This window comes from Cherax quadricarinatus, chromosome 9, assembly GCF_038502225.1.
Source record: "Cherax quadricarinatus isolate ZL_2023a chromosome 9, ASM3850222v1, whole genome shotgun sequence".
Classification (NCBI taxonomy): Eukaryota; Metazoa; Arthropoda; class Malacostraca; order Decapoda; family Parastacidae; genus Cherax; species Cherax quadricarinatus.
The window spans coordinates 3710236-3728849 of record NC_091300.1 but is presented as its reverse complement, the minus strand read 5'-3'; the positions used below and the strand labels follow the sequence as shown (position 1 = coordinate 3728849).

The window sequence follows — 18614 nt, the reverse complement described above, 5'->3', positions numbered from 1 at the left end:
ATAAAGGGAAAGGGGACAAAAGACTGTAAAAATTATAGAGGAATAAGCTTACTGAGTATACCAGGAAAAGTGTACGGTAGGGTTATAATTGAAAGAATTAGAGGTAAGACAGAATGTAGGATTGCGGATGAGCAAGGAGGTTTCAGAGTGGGTAGGGGATGTGTAGATCAAGTGTTTACATTGAAGCATATATGTGAACAGTATTTAGATAAAGGTAGGGAAGTTTTTATTGCATTTATGGATTTAGAAAAGGCATATGATAGAGTGGATAGAGGAGCAATGTGGCAGATGTTGCAAGTACAGTGGACCCCCGCATAACGATTACCTCCGAATGTGACCAATTGTGTAAGTGTATTTATGTAAGCACGTTTGATCGTGTATGTTTGGGGGTCTGAAATGGACTAATCTACTTCACAATATTTCTTATGGGAACAAATTCGGTCAGTACTGGCACCTGAACATACTTCTGGAGTGAAAAAATATCGTTAACCGGGGGTCCACTGTATATGGAATAGGTGGTAAGTTATTAAATGCTGTAAAGAGTTTTTATGAGGATAGTGAGGCTCAGGTTAGGGTGTGTAGAAGTGAGGGAGACTGCTTCCCGGTAAAAGTAGGTCTTAGACAGGGATGTGTAATGTCACCATGGTTGTTTAATATATTTATAGATGGGGTTGTAAAGGAAGTAAATGCTAGGGTGTTCGGGAGAGGAGTGGGATTAAATTTTGGGGAATCAAATTCAAAATGGGAATTGACACAGTTACTTTTTGCTGATGATACTGTGCTTATGGGAGATTCTAAAGAAAAATTGCAAAGGTTAGTGGATGAGTTTGGATTTTTTTTTTTTTTAGATTTTGCCACCGAAGTGGCTAGTTTATTGTGCACCCCATATCCATCCTGTGGACGGTAGCGCGAGAGCATGTGGATACACAAAAGGCCTAGGAACTAGGCCCCAAAGGGTTAACAGGAATACATATGGGTTTATATCTACATATCTATAGTTCACTTATCTGTTACAAGCAAATTTAGGAAATTTGCTTAGTATATCTGGTATCTTATTTTCATTAATAAGATATCTTGACATGTCACATAGGTTATTATACTGTCTGTCTCTGTATTCCTCAGTAAGTGGACAATTAAGCACATAGTGTTCAAGAGAGTGACCATATGCCTGATCACATAATTTACATTTAGTTTGATCATCATCTGTGTGTCTCCCAAACTGCCAGAAGTACTTGTAACCAAGCCTAAGCCTGGCCACTACAACATCAGTCAGTCTGTTCACATTGCAAGTTGCTCCATAAACATACTTATCTACGTTCATGTTATCATAGTGGGTTATAGATCTACTCAGGCTTCTAACTGCATTCCTATAACAATCATCTTCATTATTTACTTCTCTCCTAATATTATTCCTAATGCTAGACACAGTTATACCAAAGTTATATTCTACGTTCTCCTTCTGGATACTCTTCTTGGCTAACATATCAACTTTATCATGAAGAAGTAATCCAATGTGTGATGGGATCCATAGCAATTGTACATTAATTCCTTTGTCCCTAATTTTTGAGTATCTGTACCTGGCTTCCCTAATGAGCATGTTGTTGGAGTCATTATATGAGCCAAGAGCCTTCAATGATGACATAGAATCAGTAATGATGATAGAGTCAAGCTCAGTGTCATAGGTTAGCTTTAGCGCCATTAGGATTGCAAACAATTCAGTTTGCAGTGTAGACGCCCAGTTGTTAATTCTTATGCCTAACTCAACAAATTTATTATCGTTCTTAACTAGGGATGAGTTTGGGAATGTGTGTAAAGGTAGAAAGTTGAAAGTGAACATAGAAAAGAGTAAGGTGATGAGGGTATCAAATGATTTAGATAAAGAAAAATTGGATATCAAACTGGGGAGGAGGAGGAGTATGGAAGAAGTTAATGTTTTCAGATACTTGGGAGTTGACGTGTCGGCGGATGGATTTATGAAGGATGAGATTAATCATAGAATTGATGAGGGAAAAAAGGTGAGTGGTGCGTTGAGGTATATGTGGAGTCAAAAAAACGTTATCTATGGAGGCAAAGAAGGGAATGTATGAAAGTATAGTAGTACCAACACTCTTATATGGGTGTGAAGCTTGGGTGGTAAATGCAGCAGCGAGGAGACGGTTGGAGGCAGTGGAGATGTCCTGTTTAAGGGCAATGTGTGGTGTAAATATTATGCAGAAAATTCGGAGTGTGGAAATTAGGAAAAGGTGTGGAGTTAATAAAAGTATTAGTCAGAGGGCAGAAGAGGGGTTGTTGAGGTGGTTTGGTCATTTAGAGAGAATGGATCAAAGTAGAATGACATGGAAAGCATATAAATCTATAGGGGAAGGAAGGCGGGGTAGGGGTCGTCCTCGAAAGGGTTGGAGAGAGGGGGTAAAGGAGGTTTTGTGGGCAAGGGGCTTGGACTTCCAGCAAGCGTGCGTGAGCGTGTTAGATAGGAGTGAATGGAGACGAATGGTACTTGGGACCTGACGATCTGTTGGAGTGTGAGCAGGGTAATATTTAGTGAAGGGATTCAGGGAAACCAGTTATTTTCATATAGTCGGACTTGAGTCCTGGAAATGGGAAGTACAGTGCCTGCACTTTGAAGGAGGGGTTTGGGATATTGGCAGTTTGGAAGGATATGTTGTGTATCTTTATATGTGTATGCTTCTAGACTGTTGTATTCTGAGCACCTCTGCAAAAACAGTGATAATGTGCGAGTGTGGTGAAAGTGTTGAATGATGATGAAAGTATTTTCTTTTTGGGGATTTTCTTTCTTTTTTGGGTCACCCTGCCTCGGTGGGAGACGGCCGACTTGTTGAAAAAAAAAAAAAAAAAAGTAATGTGTGTACTGTTTATACATTTTTTAGGCCTAACTCTATTGCTCACCTAATATATGATAGTGTAAACATGTTACCAGGCTTTTATATGCATTTGAAAGTGAAAAAAAATTATACGATTCACTTTACAGTGATTTTCGCTTTACAGAAGTAGCCCAGAACCTAACCTGCTGTATAAGCGGGGCGTGCCTGTGTAAGTGAATATAGTAAGGTGCTGATGAAAATGTATTTATTAACCCGTAAATGGTCCATATGTATATATACGTTCTTACCGCTAACACCCCAAATGTACCTGGAGTTTACCTGGAGAGAGTTCCGGGGGTCAACGCCCCCGCGGCCCGGTCTGAGACCAGGCCTCCTGGTGGATCAGAGCCTGATCAACCAGGCTGTTGCTGCTGGCTGCACGCAAACCAACATACGAGCCACAGCCCGGCTGATCCGGAACTGACTTTAGGTGCTTGTCCAGTGCCAGCTTGAAGACTGCCAGGGGTCTGTTGGTAATCCCCCTTATGTGTGCTGGGAGGCAGTTGAACAGTCTCGGGCCCCTGACACTTATTGTATGGTCTCTTAACGTGCTAGTGACACCCCTGCTTTTCATTGGGGGGATGGTGCATCGTCTGCCAAGTCTTTTGCTTTCGTAGTGGGTGATTTTCGTGTGCAAGTTCGGTACTAGTCCCTCTAGGATTTTCCAGGTGTATATAATCATGTATCTCTCCCTCCTGCGTTCCAGGGAATACAGGTTTAGGAACCTCAAGCGCTCCCAACAATTGAGGTGTTTTATCTCCGTTATGCGCGCCGTGAAAGTTCTCTGTACATTTTCTAGGTCGGCAATTTCACCTGCCTTGAAAGGTGCTGTTAGTGTGCAGCAATATTCCAGCCTTCAAATTTGCCTTCAAATTTGGCACGATTGGCCTGAGATGCCTGGTCAGCATAGAATGGGTCTTAATACTCAGTGTGCACCATACTAAAAAAAATCTGGGACCACTTAGTACCTTGTGGGAGCGCCAGTTATATTGAGCACCAGCTAGAGCAAACAGTGCGGCAAACACCAAGGATTCACGGATGTAAAGTCATATTAATACCCCTTTTAAGAGGAAAGTGATGTTAACCCCAAGTTTAGGGTCTGTCTATCTTGGTCTCTCAGGTACACACAAATACAATTATACATAGTGTAAATTACCTAGGATAACCTAAAAAATCCAAAGTGTTATACTATGCTTGTAGATATAATACATAAGAATACCTGTTGGTTCACAGTGGCTCTCTCTGAGACAGACAAGCAGAGAGATGGAAAGAGACAAGCAGACAGAGAGACAGATAATCAGAGATATGAGCTCATCAAATGTCATCCCTTATCTCTGCACCCTCACTGGTGCCCATCAAATGTCATAACCTATCTCGTCTTATCTCTGCACTATCTCATCTCTGAACCCTCGCTGGAGCCCATCAAATGTCATCTCATATCTCATCTTATCACTGCCCTCCTGGATGCTTGTCACTGAACACTTGTCTTACACATTGCTTCAAGGGAACTTCTTCCTTCTTCTTCCTTCTTCCTTCTTCCTCCTCCTTCCTTCTTCCGTCTTCTGCTTCTATACTCCCGTGTATCCAAAACATTGCTGGGACCTATAAATACTTTGTATATATTCCTAGACAATAGTAAATGACCAAGGCAAGTGTAAATGTCCATCTGTCAATGTGTTTGTGACAATTTGAGTACAATATCAGTACCTAATATTAGTGTTAGAATAAAGATTGGTTATGAAATGACAAGAACTAAAATAAATTGTAATTATCAGAACATAAAAATTATATATAATAATATAAAAATGAGAAAAAATGGAATATTGGCAACACTTCTGTAAGCGGCGGGACTCTGTTGCCGTCAGGTGAGCATTAAGTGGCAACTTTGCAGCCTCATATCTCATTAAGTACTGACCCTAATTTTTTTATTTTAATCCTATAACACTTAGAAAAATGTGCTCTTTATTTTCATTAAAGAAAATTATTTTTTTTATTTTTCAAAATATTCGAGGCACTGGGGTAGTGAACGTATGGACCGTTTACGGGTTAAGGGAGCAAGGGGCTAGTAACCCTTCTTGTGTATAAATTACTTAGTAATATAAAAAAAATTTATTTTTGTTTTTAGGTCACCCTGCCTTGGTGGAATATGGCTGGTTTGTTAAAAAAAAAAATATTAAACCACATTTGTGTGTGTCATACAAGTGCTATGAAACCTGAGTTAGTCTTTCCCCTCCATGCAAACCTGGAATTATTGAATAGTTATGTTTCTGAGTTCAAAACCAAATGAGTAAAGTATCCCCATTGGTAGACAAGCTGAATACTTTACAGAATTGGTAAAGTATAAAAGTTAAAGTTAATAAAATATGCAGTAATTTATTATAGTTGATGTGGTTATCACTTCATCTCATAATCCTTTCTCACTGTGATTATATTTCAACTAGATTTAATAGAAGTTATCACTATATTAGTGATTTGCTATCATTATGTTTCCTACTAGGTGAGAGTGATAAAGCCAAAGAAAGGAGAATGAAGGGAGACCTATCACCCCATCTGGTGCAGGACCTGCCCACAGCCCTCATACCACCAAATCGTGTTACCTGCACGCTACCCAAGGATGCCAGGCCTGGACAGGCACAACTTGGTCTTCCTCTCACCTTTGCAGCACGTGTGCTAGTTCACAGGTACATTTTGATTTGTAACCCACTTTTATTGACAGCTTTTTTTTTTTTTTTTTACATCAGTTGACACCTGCCAAAACAGGGTGATCAGAGAAGAAAACATGTTCACCATTACTCATTCAGTTGCTGTTTTGCTAGAAGAATGCAGACATCACAGTTCAAATTACCCTTGAGCTGCAACATCCCTGTCCCTCCTGCAGAATAAGTAAGTAAGTTTATTCAGGTATACACAAATACAGTTACATAGATTATCATACATAGCAGCATATGTGTAGAGAACCTAGGATAACCCAAAAAAGTCAGACAGAGTGACTTATTTCCACTGGGGTCCTTTTACCTTATTATTATAATATAAAGGTTATAATATTTTCTTATTATTGTATAATGAAGATAACATCTTATTATTATACTAAAAAGACTATCTACTACATGAGGGTCATTAAGACTATCTACAATACGAGGGTCATTTCTAGGATTTTTATTATTATTATTATCACACTGGCCGATTCCCACCAAGGCAGGGTGGCCCGAAAAAGAAAAACTTTCACCATCATTCACTCCATCACTGTCTTGCCAGAAGGGTGCTTTACACTACAGTTTTTAAACTGCAACATTAACACCCCTCCTTCAGAGTGCAGGCACTGTACTTCCCATCTCCAGGACTCAAGTCCGGCCTGCCGGTTTCCCTGAATCCCTTCATAAATGTTACTTTGCTCACACTCCAACAGCACGTCAAGTATTAAAAACCATTTGTCTCCATTCACTCCTATCAAACACGCTCACGCATGCCTGCTGGAAGTCCAAGCCCCTCGCACACAAAACCTCCTTTACCCCCTCCCTCCAACCCTTCCTAGGCCGACCCCTACCCCGCCTTCCTTCCACTACAGACTGATACACTCTTGAAGTTATTCTGTTTCGCTCCATTCTCTCTACATGTCCGAACCACCTCAACAACCCTTCCTCAGCCCTCTGGACAACAGTTTTGGTAATCCCGCACCTCCTCCTAACTTCCAAACTACGAATTCTCTGCATTATATTCACACCACACATTGCCCTCAGACATGACATCTCCACTGCCTCCAGCCTTCTCCTCGCTGCAACATTCATCACCCATGCTTCACACCCATATAAGAGCGTTGGTAAAACTATACTCTCATACATTCCCCTCTTTGCCTCCAAGGACAAAGTTCTCTGTCTCCACAGACTCCTAAGTGCACCACTCACTCTTTTTCCCTCATCAATTCTATGATTCACCTCATCTTTCATAGACCCATCCGCTGACACGTCCACTCCCAAATATCTGAATACGTTCACCTCCTCCATACTCTCTCCCTCCAATCTGATATTCAATCTTTCATCACCTAATCTTTTTGTTATCCTCATAACCTTACTCTTTCCTGTATTCACCTTTAATTTTCTTCTTTTGCACACCCTACCAAATTCATCCACCAATCTCTGCAGCTTCTCTTCAGAATCTCCCAAGAGCACAGTGTCATCAGCAAAGAGCAGCTGTGACAACTCCCACCCTGTGTGTGATTCTTTATCTTTTAACTCCACGCCTCTTGCCAAGACCCTCGCATTTACTTCTCTTACAACCCCATCTATAAATATATTAAACAACCACGGTGACATCACACATCCTTGTCTAAGGCCTACTTTTACTGGGAAAAAATTTCCCTCTTTTCTACATACTCTAACTTGAGCCTCACTATCCTCGTAAAAACTCTTCACTGCTTTCAGTAACCTACCTCCTACACCATACACTTGCAACATCTGCCACATTGCCCCCCTATCCACCCTGTCATACGCCTTTTCCAAATCCATAAATGCCACAAAGACCTCTTTAGCCTTATCTAAATACTGTTCACTTATATGTTTCACTGTAAACACCTGGTCCACACACCCCCTACCTTTCCTAAAGCCTCCTTGTTCATCTGCTATCCTATTCTCCGTCTTACTCTTAATTCTTTCAATTATAACTCTACCATACACTTTACCAGGTACACTCAACAGACTTATCCCCCTATAATTTTTGCACTCTCTTTTATCCCCTTTGCCTTTATACAAAGGAACTATGCATGCTCTCTGCCAATCCCTAGGTACCTTACCCTCTTCCATACATTTATTAAATAATTGCACCAACCACTCCAAAACTATATCCCCACCTGCTTTTAACATTTCTATCTTTATCCCATCAATCCCGGCTGCCTTACCCCCTTTCATTTTACCTACTGCCTCACGAACTTCCCCCACACTCACAACTGGCTCTTCCTCACTCCTACAAGATGTTATTCCTCTTTGCCCTATACACGAAATCACAGCTTCCCTATCTTCATCAACATTTAACAATTCCTCAAAATATTCCCTCCATCTTCCCAATACCTCTAACTCTCCATTTAATAACTCTCCTCTCCTATTTTTAACTGACAAATCCATTTGTTCTCTAGGCTTCCTTAACTTGTTAATCTCACTCCAAAACTTTTTCTTATTTTCAACAAAATTTGTTGATAACAGCTCACCCACTCTCTCATTTGCTCTCTTTTTACATTGCTTCACCACTCTCTTAACCTCTCTCTTTTTCTCCATATACTCTTCCCTCCTTGCATCACTTCTACTTTGTAAAAACTTCTCATATGCTAACTTTTTCTCCCTTACTACTCTTTTTACATCATCATTCCACCAATCGCTCCTCTTCCCTCCTGCACCCACTTTCCTGTAACCACAAACTTCTGCTGAACACTCTAACACTACATTTTTAAACCTACCCCATTCCTCTTCGACCCCATTGCCTATGCTCTCATTAGCCCATCTATCCTCCAATAGCTGTTTATATCTTACCCTAACTGCCTCCTCTTTTAGTTTATAAACCTTCACCTCTCTCTTCCCTGATGCTTCTATTCTCCTTGTATCCCATCTACCTTTTACTCTCAGTGTAGCTACAACTAGAAAGTGATCTGATATATCTGTGGCTCCTCGATAAACATGTACATCCTGAAGTCTACTCAACAGTCTTTTATCTACTAATACATAATCCAACAAACTACTGTCATTTCGCCCTACATCATATCGTGTATACTTATTTATCCTCTTTTTCTTAAAATATGTATTACCTATAACTAAACCCCTTTCTATACAAAGTTCAATCAAAGGGCTCCCATTATCATTTACACCTGGCACCCCAAACTTACCTACCACACCCTCTCTAAAAGTTTCTCCTACTTTAGCATTCAGGTCCCCTACCACAATTACTCTCTCACTTGGTTCAAAGGCTCCTATACATTCACTTAACATCTCCCAAAATCTCTCTCTCTCCTCTGCATTCCTCTCTTCTCCAGGTGCATACACGCTTATTATGACCCACTTCTCGCATCCAACCTTTACTTTAATCCACATAATTCTCGAATTTACACATTCATATTCTCTTTTCTCCTTCCATAACTGATCATTTAACATTACTGCTACCCCTTCCTTTGCTCTAACTCTCTCAGATACTCCAGATTTAATCCCATTTATTTCCCCCCACTGAAACTCTCCTACCCCCTTCAGCTTTGTTTCGCTTAGAGCCAGGACATCCAACTTCTTTTCATTCATAATATCAGCAATCATCTGTTTCTTGTCATCCGCACTACATCCACGCACATTTAAACAACCCAGTTTTATAAAGTTTTTCTTCTTCTCTTTTTTAGTAAATGTATACAGGAGAAGGGGTTACTAGCCCATTGCTCCCGGCATTTTAGTCGCCTCATACGACACGCATGGCTTACGGAGGAAAGATTCTTTTCCACTTCCCCATGGACAATAGAAGAAATAAAAAGGAACAAGAGCTATTTAGAATAAGGAGAAAAACCTAGATGTATGTATATATATATATGCATGTGCGTGTCTGTGAAGTGTGACCAAAGTGTAAGTAGGAGTAGCAAGATATCCCTGTTATCTAGCGTGTTTATGAGACAGAAAAAGAAAACCAGCAATCCTACCATCATGCAAAACAGTTACAGGTTTTTGTTTCACAGTCATCTGGCAGGACGGTAGTACTTCCCTGGGTGGTTGCTGTCTACCAACCTACTACCTAGGAATAAGGTAAAATTACACGTGTGTTAGCTAAAAAAATAAAAAATCATTCCCCTCCCTTTCTGTAGCTACATTCATCAGATTATTATTATTATTGAATCAAATTCAAAATGGGAATTGACACAGTTACTTTTTGCTGATGATACTGTGCTTATGGGAGATTCTAAAGAAAAATTGCAAAGGTTAGTGGATGAGTTTGGGAATGTGTGTAAAGGTAGAAAGTTGAAAGTGAACATAGAAAAGAGTAAGGTGATGAGGGTGTCAAATGATTTAGATAAAGAAAAATTGGATATCAAATTGGGGAGGAGGAGTATGGAAGAAGTGAATGTTTTCAGATACTTGGGAGTTGACGTGTCGGCGGATGGATTTATGAAGGATGAGGTTAATCATAGAATTGATGAGGGAAAAAAGGTGAGTGGTGCGTTGAGGTATATGTGGAGTCAAAAAACGTTATCTATGGAGGCAAAGAAGGGAATGTATAGTATAGTAGTACCAACACTCTTATATGGGTGTGAAGCTTGGGTGGTAAATGCAGCAGCGAGGAGACGGTTGGAGGCAGTGGAGATGTCCTGTTTAAGGGCAATGTGTGGTGTAAATATTATGCAGAAAATTCGGAGTGTGGAAATTAGGAGAAGGTGTGGAGTTAATAAAAGTATTAGTCAGAGGGCAGAAGAGGGGTTGTTGAGGTGGTTTGGTCATTTAGAGAGAATGGATCAAAGTAGAATGACATGGAAAGCATATAAATCTATAGGGGAAGGAAGGCGGGGTAGGGGTCGTCCTCGAAAGGGTTGGAGAGAGGGGGTAAAGGAGGTTTTGTGGGTAAGGGGCTTGGACTTCCAGCAAGTGTGCGTGAGCGTGTTAGATAGGAGTGAATGGAGACGAATGGTACTTGGGACCTGACGATCTGTTGGAGTGTGAGCAGGGTAATATTTAGTGAAGGGATTCAGGGAAACCGGTTATTTTCATATAGTCGGACTTGAGTCCTGGAAATGGGAAGTACAATGCCTGCACTTTAAAGGAGGGGTTTGGGATATTGGCAGTTTGGAGGGATATGTTGTGTATCTTTATATGTGTATGCTTCTAGACTGTTGTATTCTGAGCACCTCTGCAAAAACAGTGATAATGTGCGAGTGTGGTGAAAGTGTTGAATGATGATGAAAGTATTTTCTTTTTGGGGATTTTCTTTCTTTGTTGGGTCACCCTGCCTCGGTGGGAGACGGCCGACTTGTTGAAAAAAAAAAAAAAAAAAAAAAAAAGAAGCGTTAAACCACAAGGGCTATACAGCGCTGCATTTGTAGAGAGAAGGCCAAAGCCATTGGGGTCATACTGCGCCTGGGAAATTGGGAGGAAATCAGGCTCGATTCAAGGAATGGAAGGTCATATAAAATTACTTGGGTCAAGAACCCCTTCACCGGCATCAAGGAACCTCTCATGTGGGGAGGTTCCTTGACGCTGGTGTCTGATGAATGTGGGTACTACAACTTTGTAGTACCCACATTCATCAGACACCTTTTGGCACTCTTCTTGAACTGGTTCATGTTATGACTGGCTTTGACATGTATGGGCAGTCTGTTCCATTCCTTTATTGCTGTACAATAAAATGTGTCTGAATCCTGGCCACTGACTGTGGGTACTACAAAGTTGTGCTCTCTCCCCCTAGTAGTATAATTGCTTTGGTTCCCAACCTTGAGAAAATTGACAGCAAGATATTCTGGACACTGTTTGTGAGCAATTTTATAAACATGATTTAGCTTTAGTTGTTTTACTCTGTCTTCAATATTCAGCATATCCAACTGCTGTAATTCATTCTGGCCTACATGCTCTCTTGGACCCAGGCCCAGGATGAATCTTACAATTTTGTTCTGGGTGATTTGCAGTCTATCTTTCAGTTTTTTGTCAAGGCAGAGTACCATGAAGAGCAAGCGTAATCCATATGACCCATAGGCCCGGTGGCCTGGTGGCTAAAGCTCCCGCTTCACACACGGAGGGCCCGGGTTCGATTCCAGGCGGGTGGAAACATTCGACACAGTTTCCTTACACCTGTTGTCCTGTTCACCTAGCAGCAAATAGGTACCTGGGTGTTAGTCGACTGGTGTGGGTCACATCCTGGGGGACAAGATTAAGGACCCCAATGGAAATAAGTTAGACAGTCCTCGATGACGCACTGACTTTCTTGGGTTATCCTGGGTGGCTAACCCTCCGGGGTTAAAAATCCGAACAAAATCTTATCTTATCTCTTCTTATCTTATCTTATAAGGGATAGACATAGGGTCCTGCAAGTCTCAGTAGGTAGACACTGCGCTTGTCTATAGAGGAACTTCAGTCTGGCATTCGCTTTCTTTACTACACTGTTCCGTATCAGTTCTCCTGACATGCATGGGTCAAAGGGGATTCCCAGATATTTTACTGATGAAACCAAAGTGATGGGCTCCCCATTACACTAGACATTAAAATTATTTACCCTTCTCAGTTTATGTTTCGTGCCAAAATGAATGACTTCAGTTTTCCCGAGGTGTAATGATAGTTTGTTGTCTACTAACCATTTGCTGCAGGACTCCAGTTCCAGTGTTAATACATTAGCTATATATTGTGGGTCTTTACCTGACACTAACAGAGCACTGTCATCTGCATACAGTAGGAGTTTGCACTTGACACTGATAGGCATGTCATTGACATAGCATAAGAATAATAAGGGACCCAGAATACTACCTTGGGGAACTCCACATGCTATCGGCAGGGGTTCTGATTCTGTTTTGTTGATTTTGACAATTTGTCTCCTGCTGCTAAGGTAGGACTTAAACCAGTCTACAGAACCTATACCAATAGCTTGAAGTTTCTTACATAATATATTGTGGTTGACAGTATCGAAGGCCTTTTGCAGGTCTAAGGTTACCATACCTATGAAGTTCCCCATTGACATTTCAGTTCTTGTGTAATCCATCAGATTAATTAGGGAGGTGTCAGTTGAGTAAGATCTTCTAAAGCCCGATTGATAGCTATGGAGAATGTAGAGTGGAAACACTGTCCTTCCCACCTCCAGGACTCAAGTTTAGCTAGCCAGTTTTCCTGAGTTCATAAATGCTACCTCGCTCACATTCCAACAGCACATCCATTAAAAACTACTTGACTCCATTCACTCCTTTCTAACATACACAAGCCTGCTGGATGATCACCTCTAAAACTCGAAGCCTCCTTTAACCTCTCGCCTCCCAAGAGCTGTCAGGATGATCCCTACCCCTCCTGCCTTCCACCCCAGATTTATACACCCTCTTTGTTATCCTATCCTTTACCATTCTCTATGTCCAGACAACCTTAACAATCCCTTCTCAGCTCCCTGGTAACCCAACATCTTTTAATTTTTATTCTACAGATTTTCTGAATTACATTCACACCACACATTGCTCTCAGATATAACATCTCCACTGTCCCTAACCACCTCCTTGTTGCAGCATTCATAAAAGTGTTGGTATCACTGTACTCTGGTATTTTTAGCTAATGACTTGGATATTGCATGTTATAATTTTACAGCTATCTATATATCCTAAAAAGCTCTCATTGTGCTAGCACATCAAACATACATATGAACATAGTGATAATAGTGTTAAGGTAGCAAATTATGTGTGGTCTGTTTTAAAATTGTTTATTCTTATGCTTAATCTTCCCAATGGAAATAAGTCACTCTGTCTGACTTTTTTGGGTTATCCTAGGTTCTCTACACATATGCTGCTATGTATGATAATTCTATGTAACTGTATTTGTGTATACCTGAATAAACTTACTTAATTACTTACTTACTTACAGTATGCTAAAAAAAAATTAAATTAAAAGTTAAAACTTTTATTTTTCATGAGCCATATAAAGATTACCGTACATATGTATAATCTGAAACAAAATTTGATCCAGAAGTAGGCACAAAAGAAAGTCACTAATTATGCAATGCATTTTGGGCAAAGTAATCTACAGTTCAGATGCCCATCCAAACTGCATATATCCCCACCACTCTTTCAGAGTGTAGACACTGTACTTCCCACCCCCAGGATCGGTTTTCCTGAATCCCTTCACAGAATGTTACCTTGCTCACATTCCAACAGCTCATCAAGTCCCAAAAACCATATGCCTCCATTCACTCCTATCTAACATGCTATATAATGGGATAGGAGTCTGGGATTTCTTATTTAATCATCTTAATTTAGTGGAACAGTATTATAGCCACATATTTTAATTTTTCACTGTAACTTACAGTAGCTTTCTCCATCTGTCTTTGCCAGTGTACCATTGAAACTGCCTACGATGCCACTGATCATCAAAGCACAAGCTCCCCAGGTTACTTCAGCTGTTCTATCCTCTACAGGAGAGTTTCTGGATATCATTTTTGATGTGAATGTTGAATCCAAAACCCAATGCTCTCAGATAATCAACTGGCCCTGGACTGGTAGCACAAGTTGGTATTACTTATTTTATTTTGCCAAAATAAAATAATTGCTTATTTTATTTTGGCTTAATTTGTGCCCTTAGTATTTTTTGCTTAAATTTAAATTGGGCTCTCTTGGCCAGATGGATCTAATACTTAATTACGTTGCTTTACATACCAGTTTAAAAGTTCAGTGTTACCACTTGATTTAATTCCACTCTTATTTAAATAATTATTAGTAAAATAAATTTACATTTTTAGTTTAAGTTACAGTACTGTAGTAACAATTTTTAAAACTCTCATTACACTTGACTTCTGTCTACCCCAAGGCCATGAAAGTGGTGGCTGACTTCTAAATATACATAAGCTGAGCTTCTTTTTTCAAATTTACCAGAGTCACCAGCACCCATCTGCAAGTTCTCTGCATCCCGACTGAGAGTGCTGTTGGGTCCTGTTATTAGGGTAGTGGCTAACACCTCCCTAAACTTCACTGCTTCGAGTAACATTCGCAGGGCCTTTGGTGATGCTGCAACTGCTCAGGCAGCAAATGGAAGCTTCACTGTCACTCAACCAGAGCTCATGGTCAGTGCTTTATATGCATCACTGATATTTACCCAGAGAGATTTAGGTACTAATAGGCACTCAGAACTCTTGTGGAATCTACTAAGTGCTTTTATATTGCACCTAAATTTTTTCATAACCTCGGTAAATCAAAGAATCATTTTCTTGTTGTATTTGAGTAGCATACCTGTATGGTTTAATTATACAGAGCTGAGATCAGTTATATGAAGAGCCAGCCACTCCAATACTATATCCATATCTGCTTTTAACATTTGTCTTAAGCCCCATCTATCACAGCTGCTTTACCCCCTTTCATTCTACCCACTCCCTCCAGCTCTTTCTCCACATCCACCTCAGGTTCCTCCTCACTTCTATACAGTGTTATTCCTCCCTACCCCATGCATGAAATCATTGCCTTCCCTGCATCACTAATGTTCAACTCATTGAAATATCCTCTCCATCTTTCCAGTACCTCCACCTTCCCATGTAACATCTCCACTCTTTTGTTTTAAACTACCGTGTCCATATATTCTCCAATCTTCCTTATCTTATTGATCTCTCTCCAAAACAGCTTTTTATTCTCAGCAAAATTTACTGATATAGATTCACCTATTCTCTCACTAGCTCTCTTTTTGCACTCCCTCTCCATTCTTTTAACCTCCCTCTTTCTCTCCATATATTCTACCTTCCATCTAACATTTTTGTTTTGCAAAAAATCCTCTCATGAACTAATTTTTTCTTCCTTACCACCCTCTTTATGTTATCATTCTGCTAATCATTCTTCTTCCCATCTGCACTTACTCATACCCACAAATCTCTGGTGTGCACTCTAGCAGTGCATTTTTCAATATACTCCTAAGCCTCATTTCCTGCACCTTTTCTAGCCCACCTTTCCCAGTACATGTAGTTGTTTATATCTTCCCAAAACTGTTTACTTCCTCAATTCATTTACTTACATTTTGTGCTTACCCATTGCTGCCTGTCTTGTATGCCATCTACTCTTTGTTCTTCATATAGCTACAACTAATAATGATCTGATGTAGCTGTCACTCCTCTGTGAGAGGTTAGTAATAATAATATCTTTATTTCTACAAGTACATGTATAAAGTATACAGGCCTAGCTGACATAAATGACATACTACTACACAAAAAGCCCCTTGTTATGCAGAGCATTTCGGGCAAATTAACTCAGTTTTGTCCCAGGATATGATCCACGCCAGTTGACTAACACCCAGGTACCCTCTAACTGATGGGTGAACAGGGACATCAGGTGTCTTATGGAAACACATCCTACTGTTTTTCAGCCGTACCAGGGATCGATCCTCAGACCTCATTGTGTGAGCTGAGTGTGCTAGTGATCAAGGTGTGGGACACCCCTGTATATGTGTGCATGTGCATTTGTGCACAAGTGTAAGCATGTGTGTGTGTGGATGTACTGTATAAGGTCTTTTAAGATATTTTTGAATATTGTGTATCGAACTCTGCTGTTAGAAGATTTTTTGCAATATATTTTCAAGATCTTCCATGCACTTAGTTGAAGATTGAGACACTTATGCAACATATGGGAATCTTTATTGAGGAAATGTTTTGTCACAGTGGCTTCATCAGTCCAATACAAAGTAGAAAGGTGTAAGGAGAGGAGGAGTTTGAGGTAATCAGTCCCTCAGCCTGGAGTTGATGTGTTCAGTCCATCAGTCTTGTAGAATGTACATTCTACAAGACTGAGGCTGAGGGACTGATTACCTCAAACTCCTCCTCTCCTTACACCTTTCTACTTTGTATTGGACTGATGAAGCCACTGCGTGGCAAAACATTTCCTCAATAAAGATTCCCATATGTTGCATAAGTGTCTCAATCTTCAACTTGTTGGTTTTCAAAACCATTCATCACCTGCGCTTAGTCATTAATTCCTGCCCTAGCATAAGTGCTCAGTGTGGGACATCACAACCCAAACAGACAATTATAGAGAAAGTGTGGTCTATGTTTAGTACTCTCTCAGTGCATCTGTTACAGAATGAGCTGACATTTGAAATGACGGGAAACACTCAGGCGTGCAACTCATCCTTAGTCATGGTAACAATTAACAGGATCAGAGGAGCCAAAATTGAAGACATTACGGTCAGTATTTGTTCTTTTTGGCATTTTAAAATTATTATTGAAATCTGTACGTCTAGATACTTGCATCTTAGTTTGCTTAGGATGCTGAACAAGTATGTGCTTTGCAATAAGTTGGTATGTATAGGATGCACATACGTGCATCCTACACACATGCACACAGTATAATAACTGGAATCTCCTCAGCAATATTCTGTATTTATTTGTTAAATGATGAAGATTTTTTAATTACTATTAATTATGTTCTGAAAACTCTTGAGTGTGATGTTAAGAATTTAAATGCTAAATGTGTAACAGTCATTTATATTTTGTTTTAAATGCTGTAGAATACAATGTGAATATAAATGTAATTCCCTATAGCCTACGTGGAACATTACTTGGGAGCCTGGCATTGAGAATTGGAGCCAGGCAGACATATTGCAGACATGGCAAAGTATTCATGCTCTCAAGGAGAAGATGAAGACTATGTCTACTCATCAAGGCTTCACAATGACTGTTCCTGGGAGCAGGGTAAGTCTATGATGTGTGTAATTGGTGAGAAAATGAAAACTGTGGCAGTGACTGACGGAGGTTGGAAAAATTGGCTGGGTTTATTATTAAGTTTATTATTATTATTGAGTTCTGGAGGTGTGAAGTACAATAAAATATAAAATAAAATATTTATTTCTTTGCTAAGGTTACAATGTGTGTTTACATATCATAGTATGATTGGAGCAAGGAAAGCCACTATCCTGCTGAGGCATTTCGGGCAGACTTAACCTAATACTTATCGACTACTTAAGTCTAGACAGGTGAAGAATGGTAGAATACAAACAGTCAATATTCACTCTATTGTTAATACGAGGTAGTACAATTTATGACAATCTTACATTTTTAGGTATGAAATTAGGTTCTTTTACAAAGATAGAATACAAATATTCTATATTTCACTCGTATTGTTAATTTGAGGTAGGCAAATTTATGATACAATCAATTTATGATATAATCAATCATACATTTTTAAGTTTGTAATCAAGTTCATTTACTCTCTTATTAATATGAGGTAGTACAATTAGTGATACAAACATACATTTATAAGTTTATAAAAATGGCTTAATAGTTAAAGGAAAATAAAGTATTTGGGGGAGTTGCTTTGAATTTGGTTGGGGTTTAGCATGGTGTGGGTAGGTTTGTTATTGAGAGATGAGGTGATTTTTGAGTATGATCCTAAACTGGTTTGTGAGCAGGAGACCTCCTGCTGCTTCAGGCAAAGAGTTCCAGATCTTAGGGCCCTTTATGTGCATTGCATTTTTGCAAAGTGAGAGGTGGACATGAGGGATGTCAAAAAGTGTTTTGTGCCTCGTGTTATGCCTGTGTGTTCTGTTGAAGCTGTCTATGAGAAATTTGAGCGGAGGGTTGATATTGGAGTTTAATGTTCTATATATATAGTAGGCACAATAATAAGTGTATATATTCTGTATATTAAGTAAATTCATGGTTTTGAAGAGAGGTGAGGTGTGTTGTCTGTCACTGGATTTTGTGATCATCCTTACTGCCGCTTTTTGTTGGGTAATTAAAGGTTTGAGGTGATTGGCCATGATAGATCCTCAAGCACAGTACCATAGGTGAGGTAAGGGTATATTAGAGAGTGATATAAGGTAAGGAGGGCTCGTTGGGGTACATAGTATTGTATCTTGGAAAGGATACCTACTGTTTTGGAAACTTTCTTAGTTATATACTGGATGTGGGTCTGAAATTTAAGATTACAGTCAAGGTGGAGACCTAGAAATTTGCCCTCAGTGTGTCTTCTAATGGGTGAACCTTTGATCAATATGTTTAGCTGGATATTTGCTCTGTTTCCCAAAACCATGCCTACACTTTAAAGGAGGGGTTTGGGATGTTGACTGTCATGTCTGG

General features: G+C 39.8%; 1 protein-coding gene across 2 annotated transcripts in view; it reads left to right on the top strand.

Moving 5' to 3' along the window:
* Window positions 1–18614, top strand: part of LOC128685978 (uncharacterized) — a 379974-nt gene that overhangs the window by 214117 nt on the left and 147243 nt on the right. For both annotated transcript variants that reach the window (XM_070083171.1, XM_070083170.1), the window contains exons 32-36: window positions 5380–5563; window positions 13900–14072; window positions 14437–14624; window positions 16617–16721; window positions 17079–17228. In XM_070083171.1, the coding sequence (XP_069939272.1) occupies window positions 5380–5563; window positions 13900–14072; window positions 14437–14624; window positions 16617–16721; window positions 17079–17228 (800 nt within the window). The remainder of the gene's footprint in view (window positions 1–5379; window positions 5564–13899; window positions 14073–14436; window positions 14625–16616; window positions 16722–17078; window positions 17229–18614) is intronic.